Consider the following 20433-nt stretch of genomic DNA (forward strand, 5'->3'; position numbering starts at 1 on the left):
AAAAACAAGTTTTGATTGCTTCTTTGAGCAGCCTTGATGTTCTCAGCATAGTTTTACATATGGATTATTCAATAAAATTGAATGTAGCTTTCTGACAGTAAAGTAAAACTTAGTTTTCAGTTTCAGATACTGCAGCTGCTTTTTAGGCAGACTTTCTAAAATTGTTGCAATCCAAAATAATTATAAATTTGGTTCACTTCTGATTTCCAGACCAATGTACATCAGCTTCAGTTTTCACCGAGACCGTTCTTGCTAAGGGCCACTGCTCTACTTGTACGCAAAGGAGATACATTCAAATCAGGAATGGCATGAAATGGAAGATGGTATATGTTGGTAAATTGATCTTTGTAGCATGACACTTATTTGCTCCTTCTTGGTTTATTATCTTTTGAGAGGGTTGGCAAGTGTTCTGGAAACATACAAGTCCATCTACAAGATTTTTTCTGCAATATACCCAAGGTTTCTTGTTTATTCCGTTCTGATGAAGACGTCTCACTTTTACACTTGCAGTGATAATCTGATATCACTGCTTGTACTTGTGTTTCTATACTTGTATATTTAATTTCAAATGTGGAAAATGTGGAATGACAATCCTATGTATGGTGCTAATGGGGAGGAAACTTTCATTATTGGACTTATGGCACTGCAACACTGTATTTACAACAACTTTGTAAACCTGTTTTTTAGTGCATGTCTGTTTGCTTCTGAACAGTTAAGTACAAAAGCAAGGTGTGTATGAGACAAATGCGCTTTGAAACTTATCTCAGAACTAGGATTTATTGCATTTCAGGTGCATAGCATAGCTTTTTCTTAAAACTTGTCATAAAAAGCAGTTTAAAATGATCATGCCGATATAGTTACATTTACCGTTTGAAACTTTTATATGAAATATTAGTCTGACCTACCCTTTGTGGAAATATTTTTGTAACCTGGCTCCACTTTGCCTTCAGGTCATGGACTAATCTAGAAACTGCAGCCAGCTATTTCTAACTTCAATTTGTACTCCTGTTTTTCACTCCTTTTCTAACTTGTCCTCTTCTGTACCCTATTAATGCTTCTTGTGTGATTTGCAGAGCTATCCCCACGTCTAACTATAGCTCTTGTTTGGCCTGTACAACCTGTCACTGCTTTTATGTAATTTGGCTTGTGGACAAATTTGAACATTGTAGCATTGTTCAGCTGAAATAAAGGTTCTTCTTTCTCATAAGATGTATGCTGAATTTTCTAGTTGATACTAAACAGCCGCCAGGCTTTCTACAGAAAGATGAGATAGCGTGAAAGTACATGGATTAAGAAAAAATTCAGTCTCTACAATATTTCTAATAAAAGAAGGTGTTTTCACCTTGTATATATTGCCCATTGCTCTCCTTTTGTCCTCGTGATCATCTAGTTTATATTCCAGGGTTCAAATCTTGCATCTGATGTTTATATTTTATATAGTTTATATTTTTGTATTTCCTTGATTATTGATGCCTGTTTAGTGTTCTTCCTCAGAATCCGGTCAGTTTTGTGCTTTTTGGTGCACCGTTTCCTTTATTATCTCTGCTGTTGGAAGTGAAGGACAAAGTTTTTTTTAATAGCAGTGTCTCACTGACCTTTCAAAAGCAGCACGTAAACTTGCAAAACCTTTACTTAAATATATAAGGCTACTTTGATGTTTGCAGCATTTTCTATATTTAGTACTCCTTTGAAATCTCTATAGTAATTATAGGAGATACTGAGATAATGTTGTTTACTTAACATGTGCTTTTGGAAAGTCAAGGTGGTTGTATCTTTCTGAATCAGAAGGCATGACAGACAGGTATAACAGAGTTTGGTTTCCTGAGCAATGCCTTTTAATGGATAAAAGCAAGGAGTTTCTCTGTGCATTCTCTCCAATATCATTACTTCCAGAGGTCACCTGGAAAATAAGACAAGGCTTGAGTTTTGTTGATAGCTTCTAACTGGGTCCCTCCAATTCTCCTGGATCTTCCAGATCTTCTATCTTAGAAGCAGGAGCATATTCTCCATCTGGAGTTGAAATTTCTGCAGTTGGCTGCGTGGACCATACTATACTAACACATTTTGACTTTGATTGCGGTATGTTTTGTTAGGGAGGCATGAATTCCACACAGTACAGTACAGAAGATACAGAGCATATCCGCTTCTTTATCTATTTGAAGATCTTCCTTCTTCAGACATCTATTATCAGAAGCACCACTGTCTTGGGACTTGCCAAGTTGAGGGCACTACTTGCCAAGTTGAGGGCACTACCATTTAAATTTTGGGAGAATGGCCACTGTGCTGTCTCTGAAGACCCTATTACTGATATCATTAATGTCAGCCATGAGAGTCAGTGAAATCCAAGACCTATTGGCTGATTCTCCTTACAGTGTTCCATAAGGATAAGATGTTCCTACTCACCTGCTAAATTTCTGTCTAAATAAACAAAGCTCTGAAGGTGATTTTTCCCCCTCCATTTGAAACAATTAGCCTGTCTGTATTTTATTCCCCTATATTACATATTTTACCAGAAGGGGATAGGCTTCACTCTCCAGTTGTTGATAGGGCCCTGAGCTACTATCTAGATAAGGCAAGTCTTGTGCAAGTCTCCTAGGCTGCTATTGACATACAGGGATAGCTTTTCCACTGAGATTTATCAGCACTTGAAAAGTGTCAAAGAGGCTCATATTTTACATAGAAGCCTGTTACGAACTTGCAGATGATATAGTACCTAAAGGCCTTCAGCTATGTTTTTCCAGGTCAGAAGCACCCTGCCTGAGCACTTTGTATCACAGTGTTGTGTAAGGCTGGTCTTTGGAGTTCTGTGTGTATGTTTAAGCAGGACTACTCTCTTGATTTGACAGTTTATTACAGATCTGCAGTCTCTATAGCTTTCTACATGCCTTCCTTAGATTTTGAGCGTGTCTGGGATTTTTACTAAATGGAAAGGAACTGAGGCCATAGCTGTATCTATGCAGTAACTTCGCACCCGGCATTTGGTTTCTTGCCATGGCAAGTGTGTGACCCATCGTTGCCATCCCTCATGATTTTATCAAGTGTTTCATTATCCGTGGTATTTTTAGTAAAATGAAAGTTTCTGGCTCTGATTGCTGCAGAAAAAAAGCCTTAAAATGTGAATGAAGTGTTCCTTCAGAAACTCAAAGGCAAATAAAAAGGAACACCAAAAGTATTATTTTTTAAAATCTCATGATTGAACATTTGTGGTAGGCAGTACAGTGACCCCAGTGTTCGCTGCTTTACAAAGAGGTCCACCTTTGTTAAGGGTACATGCACTCAAGAGTGGGGATTTCTACAAGCAATCTAACCAAGAACTAGAGCTGCTCTAAATAACTTCTTTCCTCCTTCCCTGCAGGTTCATGTGTGCTCAGTTACCTAATGAGGTTCTGAAGAGCATCAGCATCATTGATAGTCCCGGCATTCTTTCAGGAGAGAAACAGCGCATCCGTAGAGGTGAGTTGAAGCAGTCAAAGTAATGAACACCTCTAGCGACCTGTTCTACTGGGAAATTGGTCCCACTAATCTTTCTTAAGGGCCTGCTCCAGTGGCTTGGAAATGGTGAAATTCCACTGTGATGTGGGAGACCTGTGTGTAAATTGTCTCTTTTTGCATCTCTATTGCTGAACAAATATTACAAAGTCTGTTGCAATCAATGTTTTGAGGTTAGCTGTAGAGATTGGGATCAATGTTCTATTCATGTTGAGTGGTGCAGGGGCTTTTGTTGTTGTGCTGAAATACACCAAAACACTTTAATTAAAAAAAAAAAGAAACATTTTGTTTAATTTTCCGAGTCCATCAAACACAATCCCTCAAGATATATAAAACTAAAGAAACTATCAACAAGAAACTTCAAGTAGTTTAACATCACACTGAATATTTGCTAAAATTGACAATATCTCTGTTGAGCATGCAAACCACAACATTTTTCAAAGGCTTATAACTTGCCCAAATTTGGGTGGATTTTCAGAAGAATAGTAAATGAGTGTTGTAGTTCCAGATATTGATTACATTTAGTAGTGTGAATAATGTAAATTATAAATATGTGGATTATAATTATAGGCGAGGCTGATAGCACCGTCTGTTTTTAACCAACTCCCCTGATACTTGTCACCGTATTTTTCAGTTGCTTACCACTTTGCCAAACCTAAACAAGCTGGAATTTTCCACGCTTGATGTCTACCTCAGACTGAATTATTTTGGAAAATTTCAGCCAAATGATTTAGCCATTTTGGAGAATAAAGCGAGGAAAAGATAGGTTGCTTTGCCCATGTTAAAAATTTGAGAGCTTTTCTCTGAAATGCTCTATCACTCCCATGTTTTGGACCTGGCACTTGAAATTTGGCAGGGAGGCTGGCTTTTGTGTCAGGGATGCCTCTGTGAAACGGCTTTTGCTGCCCCTATGAAAATTCCACCTAAATTTGGCCAAGTTATAAGCCTTTGAAAAATTGCAGTTTGCACATGCTCAATAGAGACTTCATTGATTTTTAGCAACTAAAATCTCTGAAGATTTTTGTTCTCACGCCTCTTACATCTCCTAGTGCTGACCAGACTGAGCATTCACCATCCCAGCAGAGTGATTGAGCATGCTTCATCCCCTCACAGCTCCTAGAACTGACTATATTGCGCTTGCACCATCCCCACACAGCGACTGAGCATATTCCCTCCAGCCCAGGGCTCCAGGGGTGAAACCAGGCTTTACCAGTAATGGCTGCTGTGGGGTGGGGGGGAGATAATTCACTGGAACTGACAGCAGAAAGTATGTCTCCCCTGTGGTCTCAATGACACTCCTGTCAGTGCTCAGGCAGCTTGGAAGAAGAAGCCATCTGATTAGAATGTGGAGGGGATGGAAAGGAGTAGATTACAAAAAGGAGTCTGGTGAGACAGGGACTGGAGGTAAGGAAAAAACTGGGGCTTTTTGGGCAAGAAGACTGCGAGTCAGGGGGAAGAGAGGCAGGGATTGTGCACTGCAGCAGTGGGGAAAGGTAGTTTAGGAGTGGTTGTGCAAGGAGACTGGTATTGGGAGCCAGGAAAGGACTGGGAGCTGGTGAGGGGAAACAGGAGGGTGGGCCAGGAGTCAGAAGACTGGAGGCAGGGAACACTGAGATATGGCAAGAAGCTGGGATACTGCGGGATGTAGAGTGGCTAAGTCTAGTTGGGTAAAGAGACTAGGATTGAGAGACAGGAAAGGAGAGGAGTCTGAGATCGACTGGACAAGAAGATTGGGACTAGGAACCAGTGTGGAGTGGAACAGGCATGAGAGGAGGGAAGATATGTTTGGTGAGGAGCTGGGGTGCAGAGGGGACTGAAACTGGTTGAGGAGCGTGGGGAGGGAGACTAGGAGTGGAAACCAGTGGGTGGGGAGGGGAGAGACCGATCAAATGAGGAGCCAGGAGTGGGGAACTGGGACTGGCTGGGTAGGAAGATTAGGGACAAGGAGTTGGAGTGGGAGGGGGAGAACTTGGACTGGTGAGGAGACTGGGACTGGGCTGAGAAGCCTGAGCAGTGGGGACTGGGATTGGGTAGGCAAGAAGAATTGGACTTGTACAAGGAGTGGGGAAGAGACAGGATTGGGACAGATGAAACCCCCTGGCAAAATTTCTTATCCCCCTCTAGTCTAGAGAAGATACTTCATTAGCTCAAGTGTCAGAGGTCTGCGCAATTAAACTAAAGGTTCCTACTTTGCTCATGACCCATGTTCGTGTCAGTACAATGCCACATGATGGAATTTGGTTTTTTCAGTTTACTTTTTTAAAAACCTCAGAAATGACATACAAAAAACTTACATTAAAAGAATATTAAGGTTGCAAAGTTAAGCACTCAAAAGTTATGAAATGTCATGTGGAAAAGGTAGCATGTGTTCATGTAATTAAAGACAGCATCATAATGCATATGCACAAGGGGTTGGAATTAAAGTTGCACAGGCATTTCCTAAGTTTTGAGTGTTTGCCTTTGCAGCCTTATGGTATTTTAATGTAGTTTATTTGTGTTTCATACTTACATTTATATTGTACTAAGAAGAGTATAACTAGTAAATTCAACTAGCTAATTCACTTAAAATAATCTGCTATTATTAGTAATAAAAAAAAGTGGAAATGGAGAATGAATACCTGTCCTTTGTTGTTCCTCTTTTCATGGAAGCAGATCTTATAGTAGCTATGAGATGAACTACTAAGTCAGTATGGTAGAGGACTGTTGATATTACATCCTGCCAAGTTCCTGTCATCTCTGTTCTGACAGAGATTCTCAGCCATATTGACACAATATAGTCTACATTAACAAGAGGTATCTCTGACTCCTATGAAGCCAACATGTCTATTCATCAGCACATATTGGCTAGTTCTGCAAGCTCCCAAATGTTATTTTCAGATATTTTATTATGATCTATGCATTGTTGTTGAAAGGGAGCAAACTAAAATTGTACAAAAAATTAGACCATGGCTTTTTAATACAGCTTGTAGGAGACCTGTCTGCTTTTTCAAAACTACTTAAATAACAAAAAAAACAAACACCCTCCTACAAGTAAGGTGTCACTCCACTGTCTAAATGATGCTGAAATGTTGGAAATCTAGGATTAGCAAATATTACTGCTATATATTTTGTAGAAGTGAAATAAGAATAGCAAACTCAAAAACTAAACAGAATAAATTTCTGCAAAGACCAAACGTAGACTTAACATGCCATTCTGGGCAGTGAATAGTCAGATTTGTTTCTGGTAAATATCTTCATCCATGTCGTCACTGGTTTATGATTCTTAAATATGGTAGAAAAAAGCTGTTTCTGAAAGAGGGAAATGAGCAAGAAGTTTGTACAAGTTTTATACTCTATTCTGTAACGCATTGTCTCAAAACTATTGTAATATCTTTTATTGACTTATCTGCTAAATCAGTACACTGAGTGTCACTGGAACATCCTGCATTTTCACTCCCTGTTCTCTCATAGATGGATTTTGTGTGTGTGTATTAAATGTGACCAAAGTGCCAGTTGTAAATGGCAGCTCTAAGGTACTTTTGTTGTTCATTGAACATAGAGAAGGAAGAACTCTGACATGTAAAGCTCTTTGTGTATTTAAAAATAATTATCTCTTCCTTAATAATATGAATTACATTTTGTGATTTCTTGAGGGTAGCCTAATATTTGATAACCATAAAAATAGAAGTATAGTTTCTAGTGCACATGGCACTGACAGAGAAGATAGATTTCTGTTCCTAAATTTTAAATAACTAGGTGCAGAAAATGTTAACTTTGTGTCATTACATAGGTCAGCTATTTTTTCGGTCTTGCTAGAATGTGGTTCTGCTGAACACTAGTTAGCTTTAGCCAGTTTAGTTGTAGTGTGAACAGGGCTTTGTTCTACAGCAAACCTCCCATGTAAATTCACCCCAAGATTGGCAGATTATCTACTTTCGAACAAGGAATCAAGAATTGGGATTTTGGTGTAGATGCACACACCAACAAATTCAGGTGTGTACAAATGAGTAAATAGTCCTTTTATATGCTCATATGGTTGTGCAAATACACTGTGCTCACCCACATGTATTTGAAGTACTGAATGTTCAGATACATGCCCCACTGTGTGACATAATGACTGCTCAATCAGTGCAAATACAGCTGCTGTTGGGTCTACTTTGAGTATTGTATTGTCAAACATTTATATAAACAATGGGTTTTGTGGAGAACAGACCTGTAATTCAGTGCAGTGCAAAGCCTCTCTAAGCTGCTTCTTGAAGGAGAAGTATGAACAATAAATCATTTTCACAATAAGGTTAACTTAACAAATTTTAAACCATATAAACCTGTTGAATGATTTTCTAAATCAGATGTGTACTAATGTGAATGGTATTTAAGATTCCAGATTACTCATGAACTTGTATCTAAAATGTCTTAACAAACAGAGTACACCTTGTAGAAAATGGAGACTGGCCTCTGGCAATGACATTTAGGTTGTAGTCTCCCAGGGCACGAGTCTAACATTTTTTCTCTCCAATAGTTAGTGAAAGTTTATTTGGTACACTAGTTGTGTGAGAGTTAAAGCTACTGAGAGTGGCTTTATGCTTGACCCTGGTTTTGTAAAAAAGGTTGCATTTTAAAACCATTGGGAGTTACCCTCTCCACTAGCAAAAGTAAGCCCCTCCCATGCTGATATCATCTGAGCAGAAAGCACTCACTGCAATGTAAGCCCAGGCTTAGCAGAATTCGAGTTAGCAGACCCTGGGTTTGTTAACCTAGGGCTTGAGCGTCTGCACTCATTTGTAATCCCCGGTTAGAACTTCTTGAATCCTGGGTCTCAGCCTGGAGCTCCAGCATCTACACTGCACTATGTATTCTTATTCCTACCCTGATTCCAGGGGACTGGTTAAGATGACGTACTGAGGTCCCTTCTAATCCTACACTTCCATGATTCTATGCAGGTCCAAGTTTAACCACCCACTTCCTTGCACCCTTCCAAAATGTGGCCGCTCTAGCCCTTTGTTCATGGTGCAGTGTGGGAAAACTTGTAAGCCCACCAAATTGGCTCTGTAGATGACAAAGGAAGTTGGACTGTGGAATACTAACTAGTGTTGTCAGACTCCCAGAGGACAAGCCCAGTGGGTCTCTGTCTATACTGCAAAGCAATAGGGTCCCTTGTGGGGTTCTGGGACCCTGGGTCTGAGCCCTGGGTTAGTGTGATTTGTGTCTACTCAGAAGAGGGGTAAGGCTTGAGCTTGAGTGTGAGCCCTGGGCCTAGTCTGCATTGTAGACATACCCTTTATTTCTACCATAGTAGCAGCAGGAGGCAGCCAAGCCGCTAAGATCTACAGAGGAGAACTAGCAGTGGACTCTTTAGACAATCTAGGGATGGAAAGGAACAGAACTGTGCATCCCCAATACCCAAAGACCAGCACTGATTGAAGAAAATTGCTACTAGGACAGAAATCCATGTTCTCATCCATCCTACACCCTCATCCTGTGAATATCAGCTAGCAGTGGCAGAGGAAGGCCATACTGGAGGGCTGGGTGGGGCTGGAGGTGGGGAGGTGCTATCAGAGCAGGGGATTCTTCATCCCTGGAGCTAGGAGAGACACAGGAACCTGTGGTCCCTTCCCGTCTGGTTAATGGGAAATATAAAAGGGACCATCTCCATTGCACACAGGTTGGATGGATGGATGGATGGATGGATATATATATATATATATATATATATATATATATATATATGGGACCATGCATTGAATTGGAGATGGTCCCATATATATATGCATGGTCCCATATATATATGCATGCATTGGAGATGGTCCCATATATATATATATATATATATGGGACCATCTCCAATGCATGCAGCAACACTCATAGGAGAGGGGAACAAGGAGGATCACATCACAAGTAGCTGGTTTCTATTAGCAGTAAAACTGCCGTTCTCCTCCTTCAGAGATGGGAATTGTCCCATGCTCTCCTGCAACACCTTGATTCATTCTTGTGGGTTAGGAGTGTTTGTTCTTGCCCCTTCATTCTTGTTGAAATTATTATTTATCCAGGGTATTACCACAACTCTAATTTAGCCATAAATGCCTCTATTAAATCCAGAGGCTGAATGGTATTCATGCAGTTGCTCTAAACAGGCCTAAAAAGCCTAAATAATAAGCAATTTACCATATCCAAACAGTAACAAAACATTTATAACCATTTGATCAAGATACCTAGGTGTGCTTAGACCCACGTTGGTTGGCTCCAACTTGATCAGACAGGTATTAGCAATGGCCCTTTCAGAGTTTACTTTTTTATACCCCTTACAAACAAGTGATGTCGTTCCTACTTATTGGACCTTAGCTAAGACCAAACGAAGCAATTTCTTATATAGCCAATTAATTACTGCCCTCATAGCCGATTAACCGTGTTTTATTTCTCTTATTTCAGTCCAAACCTTAAATAATATAATACTGATATTTTATCTCAGCAACTGCTTCAAACTAAAATTAGATGCCAGTTCATCTTCTATAGGAACTTCCATTTCCTTTTGTTTCTGAGCTGATTGCTGACTTACTTGTATTTAGTAGTTCACATTCTGTTTGTGTAACAGGAAATCTCCCAGCCCAAAGTGCTGTTTCTTTGGAAGAGTCGCTTTTCTCATTATTTCAAAATTTCATATTTCAATAACTTTTTTTAACTTTCAGTCTCCTTCTACTTTTCCTTTTTTAACCTTTTTTTCTTGCAAAAGCTGGACTTTTTTCCCCATAAGTACTAAATAAATTATATGGGGAAGTACTGCACTGGTGCAGGTTGCTAAGTGAAATTTAGTACCATCTGATGGCTAGTCTGAGCCCTCTATCCACTGTCCACATCATACGACTACCATCATTATTGACACTCACATTGGCAGTCACCTGATTGATTCAATGACATTTCTGAAAGAAAAGTTTGGTCACCTGCTGACAACTTGGTGAGCAGCAGTCTGCCTCTCTGGTAATATTTTGTGTGTGTGTGCGCATGGTGGGGAAGGAAATCCATTCTTTGCTTTCAGGGTGTAGAGTGAAAGGTTTCACGCTTTTTCTATGAAGCAATTGTTGAATGGTTTAACTATTAACTATCAGTTTACATGTGCAAACATAATTGCAAGAAAGACTTGACAAGTATTACTAACTTACTGAGAAAAAGTAAAATTAATCCTGTGGTTGACCGATTAAAATCCAATGTAGAAACTGTATAATTTAAAATGGAAACTATTAAGCTTTCTTCTATATTAATAAACCCACCCAGGTGCCTGCCCCTCAGCATGACTACCTACCCATATACTCTATTAAAAGCTTTGGAAAATTCAACCAGTTACCCAAGCTAGAGCAACTGATAACTTCGAAAAGGGACAAAAGTTTACATTTCTCTTTTCAAGGTTAGGTTCTGTGCACTTTTCAAAGCTGGATTTATCTGAAAACACCATTGTCCTACCATTATGAACAAGCAAGATATTCCATAAACTTTGTTATGCTATCTAGGCTTTCATTAGACTTTCAGGAGATTTCCAGCAGTATGTGTAAATACATAGCCATGTGATCCTGGGGGGAAGTGTGAATGCTGTGGGCACCTTAACACAGGTGAGACGGTTCTGTGGTAACACAAGGTGTGATGTTTGCCTAGCTATTTCAGACATGTTGTGTTTGTTGTCTACAGGATCTGAAAAGAAAATAAGTGGAAGGGAAGGAAGGAGCTGGGGCACTGGAGAAGCTTCCATTTCAATTACAACAAAACACATTTAGCAGTTCTTCCTGGATTACATAAACAGTTAACCGCTTACATTAATATGAAATGAAGCGGGAGGCATAGTTTTTTAAAAAGAAAAATCTTGGCTGCCTGATACTGTTGAACCATGGGATATATGTAAAATTAGTGTCTTCCCTGTGTCTCCAGCAATCTCTGACAATACAATGGCTTTTTTGCTGCTGTAGTGTTCAGAGGTCAATCCTTGATGTTTAACAACTGTAAGAATTAATATGAATGTGTGTGTGGGGGGGGGGAATAGCTTCCAGTGTTTCATGTTCGTTCCACTGGGATTCAGATGGATACTTAAGGCACCAAGGGTTTTAGAAATTGTGTGCAGAGGAGGGAGGCAGAAAATTGGCTATTTTGCACCTTGAGGTAATTCCAGCTCTAAAAAATACCCAAACTTCTGTGTCTAGTTCTGCTAAAAAAAAAAAAAAAAAGTAGATTTGGAGTAAGTGAAAAGATGCAAATGATTGCAATGAATTATAGCATATAATATATAATACAGCATGAGCCACATGATGAAGATCTGGGAGAATGTTATTGATAAGAGACTATGAAGAGAAGTAAAGCTCAGTGATAGTTTGGATTTGTGCCAGACATGTCAACAGTGTATTAAGACGGATTGTGGAAAAATATAGAGAAAAGAGAAAATCCCTACACGTAGTGTTCATCAGTCTTGAGAAGACTTATGACAATCTTCCGAGAGAAGTCAGCTGGTGGTATATGAGAATGAAACAGATACCTGAAGATTATATCAGACTCATCCAGGACATGTACGAGGGTGATGTTATCTCTGGGGCCCTACCAAATTCATGGCCATGAAAAACGTATCATAGACCGTGAAATCTGTTCTCCCCCTGTGAAATCTGGTATTTTGTGTGCTTTTACCCATAATTGTAAAGTAATTACCAAACAAGTGTTAACAGGAAAAATGCTGAACCTAGCCCACATTTTAAAAAAGAAATCATTGCAAGAATGTTTAATTGTAAATAGTACTATGTCTTATACAGGGCAGCTCATAAAAAGTTTAATATCTTTAAGGTGATTGAGACCCACAAGCCCTTCAAGCCTAAGTGGCAGAGAGCCCTCTCCCCCCCAGTACAGTAACTGACATCAGGCCTGACACACTCATTGTCCCATTGTTGCCATAATATAGATCTAGGGCCCTACCAAATTCACAGCCATGAAAAATGCATCACTGACTGTGGAATCTGGTCTCCCACCGTGAAATCTGGCCTTTTGTATGCTTTTACACTATACTATACAGATTTCCTGGGGGAGACCGGCGTTTCTTAAATTGGGAGTCCCGACCAAAAAGGGAGTTGCAAGGTTGTTTTATGGGGGTCGCGGTATTGCCACCTTCACTTCTGCGCTGCCTTCAGATCTGGGCAGCCGGAGAGCAGCAGCTGTTAGATGGGTGCCCAGCTCTGAAGGCAGTGCTCTGCTAGCAGCAGTGCAGAAGTAAGGGTGGCAAAACCATACCATGCCATTCTTATTTCTGTGCTTCTGCTGACGAGGGCTCTGTTTTCAGAGCTGGGCTCCCGGCCAGCAGCTGCCGCTCTCTAGCTGCCCAGCTCTGAAGGCAGCACCGCTGACAGCAGCAGTGCAGAAGTAAGGGTAGCAGCATCGCTGTGACAGGTTCGGTCATAGAGACCCCCTTGGGACTGTCACCTGATGTGCTGAAATTACATTTGAGCCCGTTTTTCCTGATGGCTTGGGACTCCAGAACCCTGCCTTGTTGAGCCAGACATGCTAGCCTGCTGCAACACAGATCCAGGTCTGAACCACGCCCCCAAAGCTGCAGACTTTAACTGAAAACCACTCACGAGGTTACCTATCTCCAGCACCCAGATGCCCACTTCAAGCACCTGAGGAATAAATGTTCTTGGCTGAGTGGGAACAGGCACCAGGTTTAAGATGGATTCCAGTATTCTGTGACATGGTCACATGTCCTGTGAAACCTTATTCTTCATTCTTCCAGGGCTGGCCCACATGTACCCAGGGAGGTTTGCAAGTAAACAGAGCCATTTAAAACCAATTGTTCTAGCTAATGGTAGCGATTAAGATTCTAAACCATCATCAATGGCTCACACTTTGCATAATTACAATAGTACCTCAGGGAGTTATACTTTATATTTCTAGCTTTAGAGACCAGAATGATACATACCTACAAATAGGATGAACACACTCAGTAGATTATAAGCTTTGTAATGATACCTTACAAGAGACCTTTTGCATAAAGCATATTCCAGTTACATTATATTCACATTCATAAGCATATTTCCATACAACATATGGAGTGTAACGTCACAATCGCAACCCCCCTCCCAAACACAATAACCTTGTGACCACCCCACAACTCCTTTTTGGGTCAGGACCCCTACAATTACACCAACTTTAAATTTTGGATTTAAATCGCTGAAATCATGAAATTTACGATTTAAAAAATCCTATGACCGTGAAATTGACCAAAATGGACCATAAATTTGGTAGGGCCCTAGTTATCACAGTTGGAAAGGCAGATGGAGAAACTGAACCGTCTTAGGTAAGAATCAGAGTACATCAAGGCTCAGCACTAAACCCCTTTGTGTTTAGATTGGTGTTCAATGCAGTTACAGAAAACATCCAAAGAGTGGCATCATGGCGCATGTTTTTTGCAGACGATGTTCTGCTCATGCGGGAGAATAAAGAGGAAGTGCAAGAAGATTTAGAGAGATGGAGATGTATACTTGAAAGAAATGTCATGAAAATTGGCAGAAAAACAGAATATATGGTCTGTAGAGTTGATGATACCTTGTAGGAAGATAACGGAACTGTAAGTCGAGTAGGGCAGCCATTACCATAGGTACAGAAGTGCGAGTACCTAGGTTTGATAGTACAGGATAATGGCGAACTCAGTGACGAACTTATAAGTAGAAAAGGAAAGGCATGGACTAAACGGAGAGAAGTGAGGGGAGTGATCTGCAATAGGAGAATGTCTCTCACATTAAAAAGTAAGATCTACAAGATGGTGATTAGGCCAGCACTTTTGTTTGACTGAATGCTGGGCACTGAGGAAGAGACAGGAGCAGATCTTGAATACAGTGGAAATGACAGTGTTAAAATAGATGCTGTAAGTTACAAGATTGAACCATGTTTGGAACACATGAATTAGGGGAAGTGTGAAAGTGGTATCAATTATAGAAAATTTGAGGGAATCCAGGCTTAGATGGTTTGAGCATGTGAAAAGAAGACCAGAAGAATATATAAGAAACTGTGTTAAACTTAGAAATGGAAGGTAAGAGAAGGGTTATAAGACCCAAAACAATGGATGTCACACAAAAGTATCTGATTAGATGTGGAGTTTCTGAGGAACTGGTTAAAGACAGACTGTAATTGAATTACGGGATGTGTGCTGCACCTGCACATTGTGACAATGGCTGGAGCAAGTGCTGTTTGTGGCCATCCTACAATAATTCACATAAAGCAAGCTAGTTAATTTGGCCTCCGTGAAACAAGAGATTAAAAGAAAAAAGTGCTAGAAATATTTGGCTGAAATGTTTAACCATGGCTGAGATTTCTAGTATGGTTATACCAAAGTTGTATAACTGCTAGAGATGGTCAGAAAATGGGTTTATTTTCCACAGAAAATGAAAATTATTTTCATTGAAAAACTGAAAGGTGAAATGTTTTTTCACCAAAAACTCAAAGCTGACGTTTTCTAGGGAAAGAAACACTTTCCACCAATGTTCAATGTTCAGCGTGAGATGTTAAGAGTAACAAGAAGGGTTTCTTCAGGTATGTTGGCAACAAGAAGAAAGCCAAGGAAAGTGTGGGCCCCTTAATGAATGAGGGAGGCAACCTAGTGACAGAGGATGTGGAAAAAGCTAATGTACTCAATGCTTTTTTTGCCTCTGTCTTCACGAACAAGGTCAGCTCCCAGACTGCTGCGCTGGGCATCACAACGTGGGGAATAGATGGCCAGCCCTCTGTGGAGAAAGAGGTGGTTAGGGACTATTTAGAAAAGCTGGACGTGCACAAGTCCCTGGGGCCGGACGAGTTGCATCCGAGAGTGCTAAAGGAACTGGCGGCTGTGATTGCAGAGCCATTGGCCATTATCTTTGAAAACTCGTGGCGAACGGGGGAAGTCCCGGATGACTGGAAAAAGGCTAATATAGTGCCAATCTTTAAAAAAGGGAAGAAGGAGGATCCTGGGAACTACAGGCCAGTCAGCCTCACCTCAGTCCCCGGAAAAATCATGGAGCAGGTCCTCAAAGAATCAATCCTGAAGCACTTACATGAGAGGAAAGTGATCAGGAACAGTCAGCATGGATTCACCAAGGGAAGGTCATGCCTGACTAATCTAATCACCTTCTATGATGAGATTACTGGTTCTGTGGATGAAGGGAAAGCAGTGGATGTATTGTTTCTTGACTTTAGCAAAGCTTTTGACACTGTCTCCCACAGTATTCTTGTCAGCAAGTTAAAGAAGTACGGGCTGGATGAATGCACTATAAGGTGGGTAGAAAGTTGGCTAGATTGTCGGGCTCAACGGGTAGTGATCAATGGCTCCATGTCTAGTTGGCAGCCGGAGTCAAGTGGAGTGCCCCAGGGGTCGGTCCTGGGGCCGGTTTTGTTCAATATCTTCATAAATGATCTGGAGAATGGTGTGGATTGCACTCTCAGCAAATTTGCGGATGATACTAAACTGGGAGGAGTGGTAGATATGCTGGAGGGCAGGGATAGGATACAGAGGGACCTAGACAAATTGGAGGATTGGGCCAAAAGAAATCTGATGAGGTTCAATAAGGATAAGTGCAGGGTCCTGCACTTAGGACGGAAGAACCCAATGCACAGCTACAGACTAGGGACCGAATGGCTAGGCAGCAGTTCTGCGGAAAAGGACCTAGGGGTGACAGTGGACGAGAAGCTGGATATGAGTCAGCAGTGTGCCCTTGTTGCCAAGAAGGCCAATGGCATTTTGGGATGTATAAGTAGGGGCATAGCCAGCAGATCGAGGGACGTGATCGTCCCCCTCTATTCGACATTGGTGAGGCCTCATCTGGAGTACTGTGTCCAGTTTTGGGCCCCACACTACAAGAAGGATGTGGATAAATTGGAAAGAGTCCAGCGAAGGGCAACAAAAATGATTAGGGGTCTGGAACACATGACTTGTGAGGAGAGGCTGAGGGAACTGGGATTGTTTAGTCTGCGGAAGAGAAGAATGAGGGGGTATTTGATAGCTGCTTTCAACTACCTGAGAGGTGGTTCCAGAGAGGATGGTTTTAGACTATTCTCAGTGGTGGAAGAGGACAGGACAAGGAGTAATGGTCTCAAGTTGCAGTGGGGGAGGTTTAGGTTGGATATTAGGAAAAACTTTTTCACTATGAGGGTGGTGAAACACTGGAATGCGTTGCCTAGGGAGGCGGTGGAATCTCCTTCCTTAGAAGTTTTTAAGGTCAGGCTTGACAAAGCCCTGGCTGGGATGATTTAATTGGGGATGGGTCCTGCTTTTGAGCAGGGGGTTGGACTAGATGACCTACTGAGGTCCCTTCCAACCCTGATATTCTATGATTCTATGATTCATTTAGTTCAGTACTCAGTTTTCTGTTGAAAAACCGTTTTGATCGAAAATTTTCAACCAATCTTTTAACAGGGCTTGGTTCACTTAGTCAACTTTGCAAAACTTAAATTTTATTAAAAATGGCTATTTTAAATTCACTGGTTTGCATCATGTTTGGATTGAAATGCATAACTTAATAATGTTTTTCTTCCAAACTAATAAAAATCCAAATCAAGCTGCTACATGTTTCAGATTAGGGTAGGTGATATATAGTTCATATTTTGGGTAGTTTGGCATTCTGCCTAACGCAGGAGTGGTTCTCCCTCCCCCATCCTAATTTTATCTTTCAGACGGGAAATTCATGTTGCAGATTGAAGTGGTTTGTGTGTTGGTTTTTTCCTCACTTTTTACTATTATTTCTATATTTTTTATAAAGAACACTGATAAGTAATCAAATCTTTTTGGATTAAATGTTATACCTTGGGGTAACAAGAATTATCTTCTGGATTTGTCTTGTTCAAGTTCTTTTTTTCCATTGGCTTTTGTTCTGCTCCTCCTGAACTGACTACTCTTAAGAAAAAACATAAGAAAAAAGGGACCGAGTAACCAGGAAAGTGATTGGATTTTGTATTCCTTGCTAAGCAATCCGCTTAATAGGAGATGTCGCATTTGCTTTTTTTATTTAATTTTTTTTAACTGTTTAGTGAATCTGACATGAATCTGCTTTGAGCTCAGTAAAGATTTCTTAGCATAGTCTTGCCATCTTATTTGGCATGAGTGTGCTGGATTTGTAATGGAGTTAGACTTAAGGGCAAAAATTGGGAAGATTTTAAGTAAAATACTTAGAGCTTCTAGTTTTTGGTTTCATATACTCTGTACTTGTAAAATTTAAGGATTTAATGGTTTAAATAAAAGACTTAAGGCCACCTCTGCCCACTGGTGCAACTACTATGTGCTTTATGGCAGAATTTGGCACAGAAATGTTTTAATGTATATCTTTGAGTTCCCAGATACTGCCTCTAGCCAATTTCCTATTGGAAGGCATTGGAGGGTTTACTGCTCACAGCAGGCATCTTGGAAGCATAGCTGCTAATGATTCAGTAAACTTATTTTTCTTGTGATTTTTTTTTTTACGTTTTTAACAGCTGGCAAACAGCTTCAGCTATGATGTGGATGTGAATTATCTTGACTAAGCAGGCATTATTTCAGGGAGAACGAAATGGTTTTAGAATGGGTACTCTCTTCTCTCTTTGTGTTACTTGCTTCGTAGAGATAAGAAATTGGTAATATGGAGAACAGGGGACAAAAACACAGAGTAAAAGATAAGGACCTTTTGCTTATCTGTGCAGAACGGTTACGTAATGCTTGGATGATGACTGTATTCATAAGTAAATGTAAAAGAAGCATTCAATATTGTAAAATGTCTGAAGGTGTAAAATTAGAGTTTAATGGTGAGCTTCCTACATTGCCAATGATTAAAGGTGAATGCTGTTGGGTGCTGAATTCTGGATTCTGTTCAAGTTTCCTCACCACTATCCTTGAATTCTGACTGTCCTTCAGAGTAATTTTTCATTTTAGAGGATGGACAGGGATGGAAAACTGGCTTCCAGTTCACCTGTTCCTCATTGAAGTAAGATGGGTCACTCAGACCAAACTCAGTGCCATTTCACAGATTGATTACTCCTTCTGTAGACTGTGTGTGTCATTCCTGGAGGAGTTCCTGAAGTACTGTTTGTAATATGACAGTGAGTTGGGTTGTTGCGAGGCCATCAACAAGAGTTGTAAACTGTGCAAGCAGACTTTTAAAATAGTTTTTGCTTTAAACTTCCTTTTGTTTTTTATCCCAGATAGTCTTAAAGATCACCACTCGTTTTTCTTCACTGCAACCCACCCTGTCATTAAAGCTACCATTGGAATGGGTAAAATTCTTGTGACTTGGGCTGCTTAGTGGGCTGTGGAGCGTTACAGTGCAGTCCTTCATTCCTAGAGTGTACACAGTCTGCTGCCAGTCTAAGGACTGAGACACTAGGGTTAGGAATTGAGTTTAAACTGCTACTGCTGGGTTATAAGCTGGTCCTTTAAACCATCCTTAATAAAGAATTATCAATTTAGTGACATCCTATGGTATTCTCTCTCTTCAGGCTATGACTTCTGCCAGGTCCTCCAGTGGTTTGCTGAGCGGGTTGACCGCATCATCCTCCTCTTTGATGCCCATAAACTGGATATTTCCGATGAGTTCTCGGAGGCTATTAAATCATTCCGAGGCCACGATGACAAGATTCGAGTGGTGCTGAACAAGGCTGACCAGGTGGACACCCAGCAGTTGATGAGAGTCTATGGTGCACTCATGTGGTCCCTGGGAAAGGTGATTAACACTCCAGAGGTGTTGCGAGTCTACATAGGTTCTTTTTGGGCCCAGCCTCTTCAAAACACAGAGAACCGCAAGCTCTTTGAGGTGGAAGCCCAGGATCTCTTCCGAGACATTCAGAGTCTCCCACAGAAGGCAGCTGTGCGAAAACTCAATGATCTCATCAAGAGGGCAAGACTTGCAAAGGTAAGATAGGAATAGAGCCAACTTTATTTTCAATGACCAATCTCTTCTACGTTTGTTTCATTCATTCTTACTCTCTCCTCTCATGTCTTTCCCTCCCCACCCAGAAACAAGGTGTTTTCTGGAAAATGGATTCAATTAACAAAGTTAAAGGAAAAATTATTGTTAAATTATATGTTGGAGATGAACAGTAATGTGATGAGCCAATCAGTGGACCTTCCGGAAGGCCATAGAAGGAAAAGTACTTTTAGGATGCTACTCTCTCTGCCTTTTGAAGGAGACTTGAAATCTTCTAGGATACCTCCCCTTTCTAATAAGGAGAACTTCATACTACTAACATGAGTAAGGAGGGATATGATAGAGCTCTGTAAAATCATGAATAATGTGGAGAAAGTGAATGGGAAGTGTTATTTAACCTTCACATAACACAAGAACTAGGGGTCACCAAATGAAATGAATAGGCAGCAGGTTTAAAACAAACAAAATAAATACTTCTAAACACAATTCACAGTCAACCTGTGGCACTCATTGTCATGGGATTTTGTGAAAGCCAAAACTATAACAGTTCAGAAAAGAATTAGATAAGTTCATGGAGGATAGGTCCATCGATGGCTATTAGTCAAAATAGTGAGGGATGCAACTCTGTGCTGTGGGAGTCCCTAAACTTCCAATGGCTAGAAGCATCTGGCACTACCCACTGTCAGAGACAGGGTACTGGTCTAGATGGACCATTGGTCTGATCCAGTAGGACCATTCGTATGTACTACCTGGAGCTAATCAACAGCTGCTAGGCAGAGCAGCTGATGACTGAGCAAAACAAGATGCCCCCTTCACCAAAATGCCAAGTGTACCATCTTCACAGCACTTGCGGTTCCTGGACCACAGATCACAGTTGAGACCCAGACACTTACTTCCTCACACACACACATGGCAGCACACAGCACTGGTGCTAGATCATGGCCAACCAACATACTGCCGATGGGAAGTAACTTCTCCTTAATCAAAATTTATTTTGATTTTTTTTTTTTATGCCACGCACCCCACTTTGGCACTTCACATCTATTAAAAGGAGTACAGTGGAGTCGCATCTTACACGGGGGTTAGG

At 40.7% G+C, this 20433-nt stretch overlaps 1 protein-coding gene across 1 annotated transcript in view; it reads left to right on the forward strand.

Annotated features, from left to right (window-relative positions):
• Nucleotides 1-20433, forward strand: part of EHD4 (EH domain containing 4) — a 59574-nt gene that overhangs the window by 23771 nt on the left and 15370 nt on the right. Inside the window, exons 3-4 of the mRNA XM_077818837.1 lie at nt 3356-3453; nt 18919-19331. Coding sequence (XP_077674963.1) covers nt 3356-3453; nt 18919-19331 — 511 coding nt within the window. The remainder of the gene's footprint in view (nt 1-3355; nt 3454-18918; nt 19332-20433) is intronic.

This window comes from Eretmochelys imbricata, chromosome 6 (genome assembly GCF_965152235.1).
Source record: "Eretmochelys imbricata isolate rEreImb1 chromosome 6, rEreImb1.hap1, whole genome shotgun sequence".
Taxonomy (NCBI): Eukaryota; Metazoa; Chordata; order Testudines; family Cheloniidae; genus Eretmochelys; species Eretmochelys imbricata.